The sequence below is a fragment of the Lipophrys pholis genome (genome assembly GCF_963383615.2).
Source record: "Lipophrys pholis genome assembly, chromosome: 4".
NCBI lineage: Eukaryota > Metazoa > Chordata > Actinopteri > Blenniiformes > Blenniidae > Lipophrys > Lipophrys pholis.
The window spans coordinates 14,187,615-14,206,247 of record NC_137637.1 but is presented as its reverse complement, the minus strand read 5'-3'; the positions used below and the strand labels follow the sequence as shown (position 1 = coordinate 14,206,247).

The 18,633-nt window shown below is 42.7% G+C and overlaps 1 protein-coding gene across 2 annotated transcripts in view; it reads right to left on the bottom strand.

Moving 5' to 3' along the window:
- fgd5a (FYVE, RhoGEF and PH domain containing 5a) overlaps positions 1-18,633 on the bottom strand; it is a 38,392-nt gene continuing 19,759 nt past the window's right edge. Inside the window, exons 6-21 of one of the 2 annotated variants that reach the window (XM_080462433.1) lie at positions 17,879-18,030; positions 16,854-17,010; positions 12,712-12,802; positions 12,516-12,566; positions 12,268-12,326; positions 11,471-11,542; positions 11,257-11,325; positions 8,044-8,127; positions 7,880-7,959; positions 7,028-7,124; positions 4,960-5,097; positions 4,740-4,842; positions 4,484-4,620; positions 3,325-3,453; positions 2,916-3,070; positions 1-1,564 (exon numbers count right to left, since the gene is read on the bottom strand). In XM_080462433.1, coding sequence (XP_080318559.1) covers positions 1,528-1,564; positions 2,916-3,070; positions 3,325-3,453; positions 4,484-4,620; positions 4,740-4,842; positions 4,960-5,097; positions 7,028-7,124; positions 7,880-7,959; positions 8,044-8,127; positions 11,257-11,325; positions 11,471-11,542; positions 12,268-12,326; positions 12,516-12,566; positions 12,712-12,802; positions 16,854-17,010; positions 17,879-18,030 — 1,611 coding nt within the window. In that variant the 3' untranslated portion in view covers positions 1-1,527. The remainder of the gene's footprint in view (positions 1,565-2,915; positions 3,071-3,324; positions 3,454-4,483; positions 4,621-4,739; positions 4,843-4,959; positions 5,098-7,027; positions 7,125-7,879; positions 7,960-8,043; positions 8,128-11,256; positions 11,326-11,470; positions 11,543-12,267; positions 12,327-12,515; positions 12,567-12,711; positions 12,803-16,853; positions 17,011-17,878; positions 18,031-18,633) is intronic. The other variant, XM_080462434.1, reaches the window with a different exon arrangement.

Here is an 18,633-nt window from a genome sequence, read left to right as displayed (position 1 = left end):
CAAAGCAGTTTAACATTTTTTAATATGCTTCTATATACATGAAAATTTACAATGCACTATATGCTAGAGGTACACATCATAATAACACTGCAGGTGAGAGCCATGTCAAGGTATGCATGTAGAAAAGCCGATCAGTACTTAATGGACAAATTAGAAATATTGCAGTTTGACAGGTGGAGCATCAAAAGTGTAACATTTGTTCTCTAAATGAAGCCATCAGACTGTGGGTATGTTTCTACACTTGGATAGAGGGAAGGGTCTCAGATCACTCAGGAAAAAGGTAGCTTGACTGATTTTGTCAAAGATTCTGAGGAAAATCTAAGTGGAATAAGGAATGCTTTAATATCGCGGCATATATACAGCATACAAAGGCATCGATAAAAATGGCACAATAGTATATTCTAATGTTACTTGACTGTAACGGTGAGAATAGAAGATTATAGTATGAAAGTGTGGGTAGAAAGCAAAGCCTCTCCATACAGTACTGTGATAACATAAGGAATAAGGAGATCATTTAAAATTCAGGCACATTCATCATCAATCGCAAATTGCACTGCATTCAATGGGAGAAAGCCATTGGAAATTTCAGAATTGTATGACAGAGAGATTTAAAAACCGACAGATTAAAATACAAAGTATGTCAGAAAGTGTTTGTGTCCAAAGAAACATTCGGGACATGCTGAGGGTCATTCCATAGCTTTGTAGCTTCAATACGAGAATAACACTGTGTAAAACTTCACAAGAAATATAATATACACATACTGTAATGGATAAAATGAATCTTTACTCAGACCACCATGTGTCACCATGTTTATACAAATAAAATCATTTAAATCACTTCTATGTTTTCGGCTTGTACTTCACAATATATATATATTCAGAATACCAAACATCTCTCTAAAACATTGTTGAATATTTTCCCCTTATAAGACATGAATCCTCCTCCGGTGGAGCAAAAACTCTTTTTTAATATCGAAACTGTCTCATGTGTAAGCACCACAGGTTTCATGTGACGGTATCCTGTATAACAAAGACAGCGGTTTCATAATCCAGTGAAAAATCTGTAAAAGACAGGGAAATATAGTGATGTTGGATAAGAAGTAGATTTTTGTAGGCCGTAAAAAACCCCAAAAAAAACCAATGAAAAAAAGGTTAAAACAGGAATAAAGTCCTTTAGACTCTGAGATGTTGTACTTCATGTGTCCAAGCTGCTCCTGGAAAACAAAGGCTCCTGTGATTAGCTTTGCTAAACCCAAAAAGTTTTTTAATATCCTCCAAACAGAGTCCCCCCACCCTCACTTCTTCACATTCAGCCGTCTTCTAATATTCCTCACTTTCACCTCGCTGCCACAGCGGAGCAGCCTCGTCCAAAATCCACACTGTAGTCAAACAGTTGGTTAGTGTCCTGGGAGGGATGACTCCTTACTGGTTTTGTGACGTCAGTTGCAGCAGGTAGCTATGTTGTGCTCCATTGAGGAGTTGTAGCAATCGCAGACGGCAGGACTTACTCCAGCAACTGAGCAGGTGCTATAAAACAGTTGCCTCCTCCATGGCGTTGACCCATCTGAAACACAAAGCCAGGGAACGTGAGACACATTTTAATTTTGGATTGGTTTGTAGGTGAAATAAATAAAATAGAATGAAATAAAACAAAACAATTATAGAAATAACTATTCTAACTTGCTCCCATCATCGTGTGCATATGCATCTGTTCAGTAATGCCAATACAGACCAGAGCCGAGATATATAAATAAAAATACATTAGAAGATAAAACAAAGGTTTAAATAGATGAGACATTACGTGTTTTGTTCTTTTCAAAGAGGAAAATAGATGCAAGTGTTTGCAGAGTGGAAGTCAAGAGTTCTGTGAAGGTGAGGCATGCGGACATTAGATAGCTTTTCGCTGAAAAAGTCTATTTTCAAGCACATCTACACATTTTCCACAATTATATTCCTTTGTAATTTTGTTTTACATCCCCGTTCACAGCTTGCTCTCGTCTAGACATACATGTGTCCTATTACTGTCAACTACTAAATTATATTTTAACTTTAATATCATCAATAAATTAATTGACCACAATTGTATAAAAAGTCCTCACATGCTAATTGTTTTATAGGGTTTAAACTAAGTAGACCATTTAGGATTATAGTCATTATCAAATTTGAATAGGTTTGTCGTCCTTTCTCTTCCACAGACTTGATATGATTCACCCTCAAATCAATGCAAGATGATCATGATTAAAATGGCAGATAAACAGTCCAAACAAAAAAAAAGAAAAAGCTGTTTCTGCTCATTAATTGAGTCAACATAACTAACTGTGTATTACATTCACATGTAGGCGCATCTTCACAGAAATAAGGACACAAATTGTTTCAAAGAGCAAAACAAGCTGATCCTTCCAAACTGTCATGGACCGTTATGATTACCTTACATTATGATTAACCCGAGTGCAACTTCTAAACACAGGCTGACATCCTGACTGGCCACAGCTGAAAAAAACGAAAGCTACAAATAATCGCACATCAAACAAAATATTCCAATGCTTGAGCCTGGGATTTAGTGCTTGTTTTCCAAATGATCTAAAACTGAAAAGGCACACACACGACACAAAGAGAGATTAAAAAAGAGGCAAATAGATGGACTTTTTTTTATGGTGAAAGCAGCAGTCTCCTGTGGAGAGATGGGAGTGCCTTCAGGGCGTACGATGGCGCGTCATATGCATGACACGAGAGTCTCCCTGCCTGCTGTCACACATACCAGGCAGAGAAAACCTAAGCAACACATTCACAGCTCCCTGGTGGTCTAGTGGTTAGGATTCGGCGCTCTCACCGCCGCGGCCCGGGTTCGATTCCCGGTCAGGGAACGCACATTTTAAAAGACATTTCATTCAGGAAGATAAATCAACACCCCTCACCTGCGTGCAGTGTGCGCATCATCGGCTCTGAAACTGTAGTAGAGCGTCTTCTTGTGGTACAAATGGAATACGTTGCTACTTTCCTCTCCCTCTGGTCGCTCAGTCAGCTTGACAGTGAAGCCCTGCAGGGGAAGACTCTCTGAGGCCACTTTGTCCTGAAGAAGCCAGAGTGAGACATAGCACAAACTTACAAACAATTCTTTAAAGAGAACCTCAATATAGGTAGACCAGCTTAGAGAGAGAGCACAGAGAATCCCTCCATTAGTCATGAAGTGTCCCTCTAAGAGACTGAGAAAGTGGGAAATAGGTGAGTTCAATGTAAAGACTTAAAGACAGAAACTCCGCTTGAGGGATAATTAAAGTGTGTGAGTGTTTTGGGGCTGGTGTGGGAGACTCTGTGCCCCCTCACCTCACGTGCTGTGAAGGTGTAGAGCACCTTGTCTTTGAGGAGGAACCACAGGCGCTTCCACTTTCTTTTGCTCTTCTTCCTGCGTTGCAGGCTCCCACACATGGTGGAGCCCTCCACACCGAGCGATACCTGAGTGAATTTGTCAGAAAGTAAACAAATAGACAAGTTACACAGTTAAAAGCCTGCTGGCAGCTTCTGAGCACGACATACACGACGTCCATCACATCAGCTGTCACAAATTCCAGCCATTCCAATGCGAAGGCTTGCAGATAGCAGCTCCCTGGTGGTCTAGTGGTTAGGATTCGGCGCTCTCACCGCCGCGGCCCGGGTTCGATTCCCGGTCAGGGAACAAGCTTTTATTGTGACAAAGTGACTGATATTCTCCAGCTGTGTTTTATACTACCTCCTGTGAACCCCCTCTTTTCGACTTGGGTCCCCTGGCTTCACATGTTTTAAGCCTCGGTTTTAGAATGGACAGTGATTTTAAATTGGACTCTCAGATTAGGGAAGTGGTAAAGTCCAGCTACTTCCAACTCAGAAGGCTTACAAAGGTGAAGACCATTGTGGCACAGCAGCACTTTGAAACAGTAATCCAGGCTTTTATTACATCCTGGTTGGATTAATGTAATGCCTTTATGTTGGACTCAGCCAGATCTCCCTCGCTCCCTCGCTCTGTGCCTGGTTTTATTGTTGTCAATCAAAATTTATTTTACTGTATTTTGCTGTTTTCACTCTTCTATTGTAATTTTTATTTTTGTCTATTATGTGAAGCACTTTTGCTTCAGCTACAGCTGTTTTAAAGTGCTCTATAAATAAAGAAGACTTGACTTGGCTATAGAAGAGGACTGAGATTTTTTAAAAATTGCTTCACAGTCTGCTTCAAAACAAACTGATTGAAGCTGTCTAAACTCACCAAACCTTCCTTACTAACTATATTGTTTTAAATCCTATACCACTGTTGCAATGTCACATACACTGCATTGAACTCAAGTAAACATATGCAGAAGTTCAGCTCTCCAGCATATCCTATGGTTATATGTACAGTACATATTTACATGACAAACAAGAGAAACTAGTGCTTGAACTGCAACCTTTGGTTCAAATTCAGTATGTAAAGTGAAAAAATAGGACATATTCCAAATAAGAATTACAAATCCACCTGGCTGAGAGCTGAGGTGCTCTTCCTGGTCTTCCACAGACTCGGGGGCTGCAGGCTCTGGAAGACAGCAGAGAGGGGACGACTGGCCCGATGGGTTCGAGGACTGGAGTTACCACAGGCTCCTGACACACTCCCACCTGCAGACACACACAAAACGACAACATTTGCACTACACCTCACACTAATATATCTGAATGGCAGAGACACTTCAGAACTTCTCTGCACAAAGAGCTGCACCCCCCCCACCCCCACCCACCTCTTTTCCTGAGCTCAGCGTAGCAGTGGTCACACACTTTGGCCATTCTGTCTTTGAGGTACTTAAGGGGGTATCGGTTTCTGGAACAAGCTCGGCACACTACCTGCTCAGAGAAACACAACGCATGAATGGACTTCCAAGGAAAGTTACACTAAAATACAGTTACTGTAACTTAGGGATGACTGATCACATTCAGTCTTCACAGTGGTGTGCGTCTGACCTTTCCACAAGCGTTGCAGTGGTGTCGTCTGAGTGTGAGGCTGAAGTCAGATGTGCAATTCATGCACATCATCGCATGAGAAACTGGCACCAGGACGGGCGCAGCCTCACCCAGGGCCATCCACAGTTTCTCCCGGGCCTGTTTGGACATTTAAGAACGAAGGGTAACATTTCTCAATTACAATATTTGAATACAAATTTATAAAAATCTAAAAGAAAGTGTGAGGCTCAAAGTGAAATATACTGTATATCCACATTAAATGCATCAGTAAAGCGCCATTGTAATGAGCTACTGCCACCGTTGGGAATAATGTAAATTAATTAATTAACCTTTATGAGAATTTACAAAAAATTTCCATAATCCAGCACAGACATGAATGTGGCAGAAACCAATCTCTTTTTCAGAAGAAAGGCAAGATTATCCGGAAGAAAAAGCCGAGTTTCAGTTATAATTTTATAACAAGCTGCTGAATCAGAGGGGTAAAAGACAGAGAGTTGTCAAGTAAAATTCCTAAATGTTTGTAGGATATGACCAGTTCAATCTGAGATCCCTGAGCAGTGATCATTGAGGGTAGTTCTGAAAGTTTGGTATGTGAGTGACTTTGGTTTTGTCTGGATTTGAAACCAGTTTTAAATAATAAAAGTTTTGTTGGACGGATTACATGACAGTATCATCGGCATGAAAGTGAAATTTTGCATTCAATGTATTGCGATTGATCTTATTGAGGTAAAGTATGAACAGGAGTGGACCCAGGACTGACCCTGGTGGCACACCTTCACTTATACTGACCATCTATCTGCACACACTGAGTTCTGTCACTCAATAATTTCTAAACCATCCACCTGCATTACCCGACAGCCCAGCATTATATAATCTGTGAGCAAAGACAGAGTGGTCAACATTGTCAGATGCTTTTGATAGATCAATAAAAAGGGCTGCACAATGCTTTTTGCTATCATTAGCATCAAATAACAATAGTAACACTGCAATTGCAGCTTTTAACTGACCGTTACTTTTATTAAAGTTTTTGAGAGCTTGTTACCAGTTACTCTTTAGTCTGTAAAAACAGTTTGTAAGCTGCTGTCTCTCTCAGTCCTGCTCACTGAGCCAAATGTTGAACGCTGCATCGGTGGAACTGTGTCACCGAATTCCTGTTTACTGGGGAAGACGTGCCTCATTAAATGTAAAATAAATCAATCCTCCTGAGAGCCACATAAAAGCTGAGTAACAATAACATTTGAATGTATGTGATAAATTTGCAGCCCTAAATTTATCCGACATTAGTTTATTAATAGCTGTCTATATGCGAGTTGTTTATTTCAGCGGTTTCAGCTTCTTCTCAACATTACTTCACAAATCAGTTCCTTTGAAGAACCGCTTACAACCAGATTATAATGAATCTTCCATCAACTAACTGACGCAAGTTCAGCAAAGCTTAAATCCCGAATCTTAATGACCCAGCTCAACTAATGTGTCACAATGATGCCACAAAAATTAAACCCAACAGGACTAACTCAGAAAAACTGTTAAAAGTATTGCAACTTACTGTCCTAAGTAACTACTTACTTTCTATTTCCTGTTTCTAGTAAAGTAACTGCAGTGCTGTTTAAAGAAGTAACTCGTCAGTAAAATCAAGTCCTAACTTTCATAAACTTTTCTCTCCTGCATAAGCTCTTTCCACAAGGTTACGCAGGAGATGGATCATGCATGCCGAAGCAGTCTATGACTTGAATCTGAAGATATGTACATAGCCTTGAATTTGTCCATCATAAATAAAGTGGAAACTTTGCAGGCAGTTGAGCTTTGTTTCCACGGCATCTTTCTTTGCTTGCTGTCCTCAGGGTTGTTTTTTCACGAGCTTTGCTGTCAGAGTTGCATTATGTTTTTAATAAAAAGTATAAAAGAAACAACATGTGTATGCCCTCCATATTAAACGAAGATTTCCAGTAGGTATGTGCCGTTATTTGCTGTCCATTATGCAACAATGCACATCAGTGTTTCTCTGGGGTGCATTGCAATGTACTTTGACATATTATGTGGTCAGATTACAATAAAGCTTTTAATTTACCTCACTGCAGGGTCCACCAAATGTGCAGAGTCCAGCTGCATGGTCCGCTATCGCTCGACTTAATGTGTGGAACCAGTCCTCCCTTTCTCCAACCGAACTGAAGAGCAGAAGAGAAACACAATGACACCCGACACACTTTTCATTTACTCATCTGGAGCTCATTAGAAACAGGATATATGAGAGGAAAAAACTGAATCACAGTGCTCATGTCAGGGTATTGACAATTGGAAAATGGCAAATTTGTGATACATATATACAGGTACAGGCAAAGACAATAGAGATAGAAATTTATTTAAGTTTTCTTTTTAAGACTAGAGTTGTTAACATTTGCTTAAACAACTGTAAAGAGAAGTTGAAGTCAAGGCTGAAGCCTGCTGGCAGCTGCTTAGCACTACATACAAGCACGGGTCTGACCAGCCGTCACAGATTCCAGTCATTCAAGTGTAAATGCTTTTACAACATGAGACCAGCTCCCTGGTGGTCTAGTGGTTAGGATTCGGCGCTCTCACCGCCGCGGCCCGGGTTCGATTCCCGGTCAGGGAACAAGCTTTTCTTACCCAAGTATTTTATCAGAGGACCTTTGGTGTCATGGCATATAATAGTGACACTGATAAAAAAGAACTGTGACTGGTGACGTTCGGGTTACTTTGCAAAACAAACGAGAAGATTATGGATCATGGGTCTCTACACTTGTTCTGACATGCAACACATCTCAGATCCATGCAGTCACATCCAACGCTTCGGAAACAGTTTACTCTTTAAACACGAAGAGCAAAAACAGGCATTGAAATAGTCCTGACAGTAAACAGATTCCCAGGGATCGTGTCAGTGTTTTGGCTGCCGGGTGCTTACCTGGCAGAGAGTGTAATGGTGATGTCAGAAACCTCAATCTTCAGGCAGTTCAGCACATTGTCAAGTATGGGCTTGCTAACCTGTGTGTTAGCGGTAAAAAAAACATTACAGCACAGATTTCCTCATAATGCTAAATACAATTGCAGATGGAAATGAGAACATACCTTCATCCCTGACAGAGACAGTGTGTTTTTAAGCCTGTACTTTCCATCCTGCTGAGGATAAGTGTATAGCATTATGTCGTTCATCTGTTGAAAAGCACAGGAGAAAACATGAGGTATAATATGTACGATTTTACTAATTAAAGAATAACACTGTTAACGTATGAAAATGAATATGACAGCTCAGATTGCTGCACAATAGGGTAGTGGTAAGTATAGTGAGAAGATTCTCTGAGTTTGGGTTGGGCTTCGGGGCTTTGTGTGTTTAGTTTGCAAGTTTTCATTGAACATACATGGCTTTCCTCTGGGTACACCCATTTACCAAAAACAACATCTAAAAACAAGACTTTGAGGTTAATTGGTGACTTTAAATGTCATTTAGGAGTGAATAGGAGCATGTGTGTGTGTCTGTGTGTGCTCCGTGATGGACTGGCAACCTGTCCAGATGTGCCCTGACTTTGCCCATTTTTTGCTGGAGTCAGCTAAAGCACTCGGGAACTCTGGGTTAAATAAATCCTAAAAACACTATAGTGATGAAACCTCTATTTTGAACTCCTACTTTCTGTGAAAACAAATCTCTTTTCAGCATCTGAAGATGTAGTACCTCATTACAACACATGGTGGCAATGTTATCTTGACTGTGCATTGCAACATTCAGGGCACAACTCAATGTTTCTTTTCACAGACTCACACATGTTTGCATCCTGCCTGTGCAGCATTCCCATGTATGCGCCCAACGAAACCAGGCCTTTACAGTAAAGAAGGTGTTTATTTGCTCGTCAAACGAGAAGTATTCTCAAACCCTGAACGCACCGAGAGTCCATTGTGTTACGAGAGGTATTTCATAACACAGACAAAAGAAATGACATCATTGGTCACACCTAATGTGTGCTCTAAACATCCGCTGGGGCCGTATAGGCAGCATCCAGGAATTCTCCACCCTGCTCCGGAGTCCAGGCCTCCCCTCACCCCTCAGTAGCACTTCTCAGGCTGCGATGAGAACCAGGGCAGGGTGGAACCCGCCACCTTCACCAGCACAACAACAACAACAAGACAAATAGTCGCAGTAACGAGTTCACTGGCTTGACCGGCTGGAGACAAAACAGTCCATGATAGCCAAGCCTGAGCCCTGCCTGCGACCTCTGAGCTGCAGCCACCGCAGTTCTTGCACTCCACCCAGTGCTGCACATTTACTCAAAGATTCCTGCCACAGAAACCCGGCCAAGAGCCAAGTTTTACAGACTCCACAGACTTAACCCAAATCAGACACAACATGCATCCACTTGACCCCTTTGTACCTAAGACATTTATTCTTTCTACTATGACAGCTCTTTCCAGCTCCTCCTCTAATCCTCACCTGCTGCTTCTCACTCACTCTTGCCTTCCTCTGGCAGCTTTCCACTTCTTCATCCTCCTTCTAATCCTTTGTATTGCCACTTTTCTGTCTTCTACAGGTCCAAGCTTGGTTGTCACTTCTCTCTGTTACTGGAATGACTGATGGCTTTCATCTTCACTGTTTGGATTCTCTTGTCTTAAAAGACCATAAATAACAAATGACCCACTGGAGCTGTCGACTTGAAGGGAGCAAATAGCTTTATAACCCTAATAGCCTTTGAGTATTAACCACCAGACATTCCCACCTATGCTTTAAACAGCAAACGTGTTAAGAAAGATTGTTGGAACCGAGCGAAATGTGAGAGCCAAACAGCTTTATTTTGTGTGGATCAACCAGGATCAGCCAAAATCATAAATGCCACTACTGCGGATATGTAGCTCAAGTATAATTCATAACATGAGACAGCACTGATTGCGCATGGAACAATAGAGTGGGCTTCTCTATTTCACGTTACGTGTTTGTGTAGCACCGCCACCCCTCCTCGGCCACCTCCTCCCTGCATTCTACAGGGTGTCTGGCCTTCACTTTGCTGTCAGTCCCCTCCCAATACACAGGAAGCCGGCATCCAGTGACCCACACCAAACATCCTGTGAGGATGTGGGGCCCTGGAAAACAAGTCCTGAGAGGAGAAGAGTGGAGAGGGAGGCCCTTGCTTGATGGGTGTGGTGCTTGGTGGAGGTCTTACAGCCTTGGCCTCGTGCCCCCTCCACCCCCTTCTCCCACCCTCATCTACCTTGCTGATTGACCTCCGCCCAACATTCCTTTATACTCTTGCAGATCCCAGCTTTGTTTTCAGTACTGCCTAAATGATAAGGCAGGTGTTTTCTAGTGTGGTACTGCAATTTTTACAAGCTCTATGTCCCTTTACCCTTGATTGTATCAGGTGTACCTTGTTATATTCCCCACTGGCTATGTGTATATATGCACCACTGTCAGGCCTGTCAGTTGCCAGTTTGTCTGACGATGATGTATGCCCTGCGCTGTCTGGTGTCCAGTCCAGCTGTACCATCTATGTTTTCACTCTGTTCAGTGCCCAGTTCTGGTTTACAGTGTTTCCCTGTTTAGGATTATCCCTTTGTACTTGTCTCCAGTGTACTGAACTTTGACCGTACCTGGACTCAGGGTACAGCCTGTCTATTACAACGTTAATCATGCATGTGTGCCCCCCCCCCCCCCCCCCCCCGCCTCCAACATTTATTTCAGCAAATCAAGATGCAGACAAGAGACCAGCATGTTGTATCAAAGAACACATTTCCCAACAATCAACTATGTCTCCAGTTTTGATGCCTGAAAGACGTCATAGCATCCAGTAATGTCTGCTAAAGGGGGTATTCTTTTAAATATATAGAAGAAATAATCATAAAATTAAATAAGTACAGAGTAAAACTATCAAAAAATCATTTATACTTATATTTGTTATAAGTATAAATGAAACTAATTTAAATTATTAAATAAGCTACAGTGTGAAACCACAAATTGTGGTTTAAGCTCTTTGGGGGAGGGCGGGTATCTTCTGTCTTCTAATTTTCACTTTTGTGACAATATCATGACACCACTCAACATTGTATTTGACAACAAGATTGGATTTCCATTATTTTTCAACCTCTGGACAAACGCAGGCAAAATCGTCCCTCTGATCTCAAGCTTTATGCTAAACTATTCTAACCTTTCAATAAATCCGTTCTATTAACTTTCTCCTCTACAACTTGACAGGAGCACTCAAATGTATGTGGAGGGTATATTGAAGTGAAGGAGGATGTCTTGTAACGTGTCTCATTTCATAACATTATGACATGAAGAAAAAACAAAACATATATTACCAGAAAGAGGTGTCGCGGCTGTCGGCTTTTCCTTGAGACCTTCATCAGCGTTCCCTCTTTCACAAACATCTGACAAAAGAAAAAAAAAAACATCGAAGCTTTAGAAACCTAAGATTGTCAAACAAACTATATCATTATTCCATCAAAAGCTGATTTCAACAAGATTTTAGGCTTTTAGACATTTTTCTTTTTGTATAAGTTGTGGGGTGCTCACCCGCCCGGGCTTCAGAAGGTCCCTCTTCCCCTTCATGCTGTACTCTATGTGGACCAGACGCAACAGGTTCTCCTGCAGGAGAAGGGAGGCGGAGAGATGGAGAAAGATTATCAATTGATGGATGTTAGAGGAGGCAGAGAATTAAACCATCCCTGTTTGTTCATGAATGAAAAGCAGAGAGGCGGAAAGGGATGTGATACTGAGTGAATAGTGGGGGAACAGAGATAGAGGGACCCTGTGTTTTCACTGTCTGTCATCCTGTGTGTGTCTGTGTGTGTGTGTGTGTTTCAGTGCATGTGCACAGAAGCGAAAAAGAAAAAAAACCCCAGCGTGATAAACAGAGGAGGCAGGCCAAAGAGGCACGGGGGAGGTTGACAGTGAGAGGCGGGAGAGACAGCAATAGGAGGGTTTGTGAATTTATCTCCATGAGCCGCTCATGTTTGAGGGGGAGCGTAAGTCATGTCCAACCTTACACTGCTCCCTTTGTAATGATACACCTGGGACTTTCTGATGACATCATCTTTGCTCGCCCCTGCGCGTTAATCAACAGGCTGCTGAAGCCGGCGCCAAAGAAGGATAGACCTCTCCTTCAATTCAGCAAGTCATTTAGAAGAAAGATTCAAACCTCAGCTGTCTAACTTCTTCACGCTTGGAAATCAGCCCTTTCATTGCCAAAGCGACCATTAAAGAAGTGTCGCAATAACAGCGAGGCTGGGCCGTGAATACGTCAGTCTCAGTAGGCTGTAAAGGGCCTGAATGAAAAGCACATGGGGGTGAGTGTGGACTCAGAAACTCACCCCCTGTTTCAGATTGTCGTTGGCCTGGTCTGCCACCTCGGACACAATCACCAAGGCAGCTGCAACACAAACACACAGAGAAAGAGAGCTTTAATCAAAGACAACATTCTCATTGGCAGTTACCACCAAAGAGGGCCTGTTATATCTCCGAGCAGCTGCATGCGAGACATATAAATGTGTGTCATATAAAAAAAAAAACATCTGTTATAGTCACGTTGTTACCACAGAATTATGTATTGCAGATTTACCCTGCGTGTCCTCATATTCTTGAGAATCAGGAGAGAGGTTGTTCAGGTAGTCTGAGGAAAATGGAAGACATAAAGACATGACAATGAAATATTTTTTTACACCAATGTTGCAGTGTTTTTGCAGTTGTTGCTATCAACAGTGAACAGAGATTAAAGTATAGAAGATGCTTAATGCATGCCTTTATTCCTGCCTTACCTGTAAGTAGCATTCGATATTGGAGTACTCTCACAATAACCTGCAGCAGCTGGTGTTTCAATGGGACTTCAGCCTCTTCTGGAGATTTCGTCTGCTCGAAGATATGCACACACACACACACACACACACACACACACACACACACACACACACACACACACACACACACACACACACACACAGAGATCAGGTTTTAATAATAATCTAAGTTTCAGAAACAACAGTCTGTGCTAATGAGAGACATCGCAAATTAATTACTGGTCAATAAACTGCAAACACAACAGGAGAAAATGAGCTGCATAAAATTAAACATTGACTGTGTCAAGATATATAAAACTTCTGAAACTGGGATGAACCATAATGATTCGATGTCACAGAGTCAAGGTCAGAAGAGACCTAGGGGAATTTGTTGGACAAGATGACCTTCACGTGTCTTTCCAGTTCACAAAAACCTGTGCAGCCCCCATTCTTCTTCACAGTGGAGTCATTTGCAGGTGAAAGAGGACAGAAACTGGCACAATCAAAGACAGCTTTATAGAATCAATCAAGATCTAATTGTCTGTGACAGGTATTTATGCCCTGAGCGGTGGAAGAGCAATGGGGGTCTGAGTGCATGTGCATGTGCACGCGCACGCGCACACGCACGCACGCACGCACGCACGCACGCACGCACGCACGCACGCACGCACGCACGCACGCACGCACGCACGCACGCACGCACGCACGCACACACACACACATATTACATTCACAATCTGCACACCAAAACTACCACTTGCCTGAAATCTAAAAAAAAAAAGCATATCTTTGGCAAAAGTTTTGGGGGGATTTTCTGAATAATAACCTCAATTTATGTGCCCGCAAGTGACAATCCTTGAGTATCAGTGTGTACTCAATAGTATACAGCAACCCAATACAAGCATGTTCACATATGTATACAGGGTGTTGATTACACATCCATTCTCACCTCCCCCCATGCAGACAGACGTACACAGATCTCAGGCTGTCAGGGAGACAACACTGATTGGGTCTGCACAGTTGAGGGATGTGATATGACTTAAGCATTTCCATCTTTGTCTCCGTTATCACAATCTGGACAAGAGGAGTTAAACATAAAACAGAGATCCGAGGTTTTTTTTAATGAGTGAGATTTCTCTTTTTGTTTCATTTAATCTTCTTAACTCGAGCCTTCTTAACTCAGCAACCTCGGTTTGAACTTTGCTGCCTGCCTTCTTCTCTTTGTCTCTCCTTATGGCTTCATGGCGCGCTGAAGGCAACAATCACCAGCTCTCATTATTAAACCCTTGTTTTCAGAACATCCGCTCTTCTCAAGTGTCGCGTGTAAATTGTCATTCAATTGACACTTGTTCTGAGGAAGTGGCTTTCCAGAGATGATAATTAGCATGTGGTTTGTTTGGGTGAGCGAAGCAAAAGGAGGGGGAGAGAAGGGGAAGTGTGCGTGATGCCTTGTGCCGGGAGATAAACACATGCGCCTACATGCACGGACAAACAAACACACCTCTCAGCCTCTGCCACGGCCAGCTGATTTGACGCCTGAGCACACGCTCAGGCCCCACGCACACACACACACACACACACACACACACACACACACACACACACGCACACGTGCAAGTGATCTAATTGGGGAGTTGTAAAGGAGGCTGCTTCTCTAATTAGCTTCTGTCTGCCTCATTGCCCAGCTGCCTTTACAAGGAATACACTCCATCGCTCTCTCCTTCTATCACTCTCTGTCCACCTGCTGCACAGCCCTCTGCTTTCCTCCGGGGGCTTCTTGCACGGGAGAAAACACGGACGCTTCACACAAAATCGGACTTTGACATGAATATAAATCTGAGCTGAGGAGCTTTGGAAGGAGAGCCTACAAAACCCCACTTGAAGGTTGTGTCTAAATGTGTCATAGCACAAACAATCAGACGCAGATGTGCAGGGGTACGGCCCGCTCACAAATAGGACACACATTCACAGCACACTGTGCTCGCCAGCGCTTATAGATGGTGTTGTAAACAAGCAACTGGCTGTTCAGAGGAGGCTATAATCCTGTAAGGGTCGCACACTGATCTGATCAGGGTCTGGGGCTACTTCATCACTGTCATCACCACATCCACAATGAAATTACTTCTACTTAAACTGGGGGACTTTGGCTTGTGGCAACGACACACGTGCTCAGAAATGGTGAGTGGAATGAGGGGAGGAAAAACAAAGGAAAGCAATGGCACATCAACATGTTTAAATAGAAAGAAAATGCACAGTAAGCAGTGAAGTGAAGTACTGAAGACAATGCTTGTGCTCCTTCGAGGTATAATGACTCATGAAGTGTCACATCAGGAACAGATAAATGACCGCCATCTCTCTCTCAGTAGTGGAGTGTATCCCGTGACCTATACGATTCTCTTTGCTCTCCCTCAGCCCTCCTTCCTTCTCATTACAGTGGGGTCACACTCACCAGGCAACTCCCAAAGCAGTGCTTTAATGCAGCACTGCATCCATCACAGGCCCACATAATGTTCTGGTGTTAAGAGGATGGGCAGGACAAACCACAGGCTACATGCTTATATGCAATATAGGAGATATAAATAACATTTGCAGGGTCTAGAAGCAGTGAGAGATGCAACAGATCTGTCAACAGAATGATGTAACACTATTGACTATGACTGCGGGTGTTAATTTTAAAGGTGTAAGAAAAAAACCTTTGAGGCCAATCAAAACTGTAAAGTACAGTCTTTCATGCTTTTGTCAGTTGCAAATGAGGCTATTCACAGCTCCTGCAGAGGGCTATTATTGGTCTATGAGGTGAAAAATTGGGCTCGTGTCTACTTCATGAGGCTACAACATTATCGACTGTGATCAAGGTTATAAACAGTTAAGTGTTTCCCAGTGTGGAAACAAGCTGTAAGATCCGAAAGGTCTTTACTGTCTGTGGCGGCGAGTCTCCATTTCTCACCTCTGCTCCCTTCTATTTACATTTGCTCAAACTCTGGCAGAGCCAAAGTTTTTTTTTTCCTGGGATGAGGCAGCTGCTGCTGAATATTCATGAGTGGAGACAGTTGGTGCCTTGTCCATTCGCTTTTCTTATCAAACTAGAAGCGCCTGGAAGCATCGTGTCAGCCACTCACAGCGAATCAGCGGACGGCACAGAGCCAATCTTAAAATCATTAAGACTATCAAGGAATAACTCTACTTCAATTCAGCATGATCCATGTAGAGTGATGATGTGAGTGGTTTCCAGGATGTTGGGCTAAGGTGCTGTTCTGTGAAAAGTTTGCGTGTTTTGTATAAATCAGCTTTTTCCATGACTTTGATTTCCTCTATGCATGTTAGGTTAGGTTTTTTCGTCCCTCTGGTCATTTATCCACTGCCAGCTGGGATTGGCTCCGGCGTCCATTGACCGTAATTTGGATAAAGCGTGTAAAGAGGATGGGTAGTTGACCTGGGAGCTGGTTGTAAATAGTGAGTGTGCTGTATCTCTTTGGACTTGTCTTTAGGCTTTCTTAATATCCTGTGTTTTAGTTCAAAATTAGACAGTTTTGTCTATTACATCAGACCTTATACATTTCGAATCAAGATGAGGATAAAGTGTAGATGACATGAAGTGGGAACATAATTTTGGTGACGACTGTGATGGCATTAAACTGAGCCTCTGCTGATCCCTTCACCTAAATCCCATCTCCCCTGATGTCCAGCGTCGGCCGAGGATGAAGGGATCCGAGTGCAGAATCAGTATTTGGTGTCGAGTGGGTGTAAAATATGCAAGCGTGATAGTATAAAGGTCAGATACATGAAGAGTAGCGGGATAGAGAGGGTTTAGAAATGCCATTATCTCCCTGTGGAAGCTGGGTGACACAAAAATATAAGTTGAAAGCTGCTGTGTGACTGCCAGGGGAAATACTGGGTTTGATCCTTGCTCTGAAAATACCATCACAAGACGTTGTCTTTTTGTCTAAAAGCATGAGAAGTGGACCTGAGATTTGTGTACGTGACATTAAAAATCTCCACTTTCCCTCTGAGGAGGATCATTGCATTCAAGCTGTGACTGATACTCCAGATTCAGTAAAATAAACACACACCAACATGGCAGTGAATTGGAACTTGAGGAAAAAGAATAGACTCAAGGTTTTTACCTCAAATTTCTTGACGATGGTGGCAAAAGCTGGGTTGTTCCTGCAGCTTTCCTCCAGTAATGACATGCTGCGATCATACTCCGAGATGTAGGTGTCAAATACCCTAAAGCCGTCTTGACGGGACAAGATCACGTTGACCACCTTTTGGCTTTCCTCCCTTCAGAGTGGAGAAAAAAAGTGGTTTACACATCGCTGCAGGTACTGGACAATACCTACACCAATTATTTATGTCATCTCATACATCTGAAAACATTTACTGGCTGTGACCTGCTCACTGACAATATGCCACCGTGTACTGTCCACACTCCATTTCGTAGTGTGGGGAGTTTTTTTAGGGATTATCATTTGGTTGTGATCCTGTAGATTTAAATTTAGACAGTAGAAATAAGACAAATATCTGTATTTAGTTTAGGCAGTAATAGTTTGTGTATTTTTCAGAAGAATCATTTCAGAAGTTGTTACCAAAAATGACTGAAAATTGTAATTATGTGTTTTAATCCTGGGCCGCACTGTGGCGTAATGGATAGTACCACTAATCTGGTTGTGCTTTGTGGGGCTTTGTGTGGGGTTTGCATGTTATGTCTGTGCATTTGTGGGTTTTCTCTGGTTTATTGGTTATATTGAGTCTAAATTACCTGCTAGAGTGTGTGATTATCTGTGTCCATGGTGTATCAGATGGGACCAACTGCAGCCCCTGTGATCGTGAGGTGGATAAATTGTTATAGATGGATGGATGACAAAACCTGTGCTTACCAGGAGCAGCTAAGTTCTGTGTACATCTAGCGAGACCTTCGGTGGAAGAACACTCGCCCTATTATTCCTGCGCTTTGCTGCGGTGCATTTTAAAGCAGGATTGAACTAATATAGACTAATTATACAAGCCTCAGCGGAGAGGAAATTACTGAGAAAGTGTCTTTGTTCTACAACTACACCACACTCCCTTCTATTAAATAAAAGGATCATCTGCACTTTGCAGTTATTGGCCACAGCCCAGCACTAACAGTAACGATGGTGGAGTTTCTTACCACTGGCTAATACGCTCCTCCAGCTCGGCGAAGATGCTGCTGTGGAGGGTGTAGACCTGAGGGAGTACGCCCAGAATTTCCCCCAACCTTTGCTCCGCCAGCACTGGCTCCCCTTCATCATCCAGCGCCTCGCTCACCGCTGACCTGAAGTCCTATTCAAGCGGCAAAGGAAGAAAAAAGAAAAAAAAAAAATGATATTTTTTTTTCTTTTTAAAAGAAGACAAAGGTGTGGGGGCAGAAAGGGGGTAAAAGGAATGGAGGAAATGATTGCGAGGATGGAAGAAGGAAGGGAGGGGAGCAGCAGGAGAAATGAAAGGCACGGAGGAATGAGGAACGAAGAGAAAAATGGAAGGAAGGTCAGATCCTCCTAAACATCCTTCCTGCCTCCCTCCCTTCATATCATCTCAGTACCTTGGGCTCTGTCCAGGCATTCAGGAAAGGTGGCCGGTTTGCACACAACCACTAACGCACCAGGTGTTGTTGCATAATGACCTTACTCAATGACACAGTGCTGTTTTGTACATGGCCCCAGCGCTTCATTTCTCTGTAGACACTCATCACATACAGTAAATCTCTGTCCATTAAAGTTGTTCCAGGACACATATAAAACATGCTGAAAAGACATTAATCGCTGCAGAGCCGGTGACTAAAGGGAATATTATGAGGAATAATGGCGAGCGGAATAAATAAATGCAGAACGCTACTGAAAGCGGGTGAATTGTTACCGGGTGCCAACATGATTTCACAATTAGATT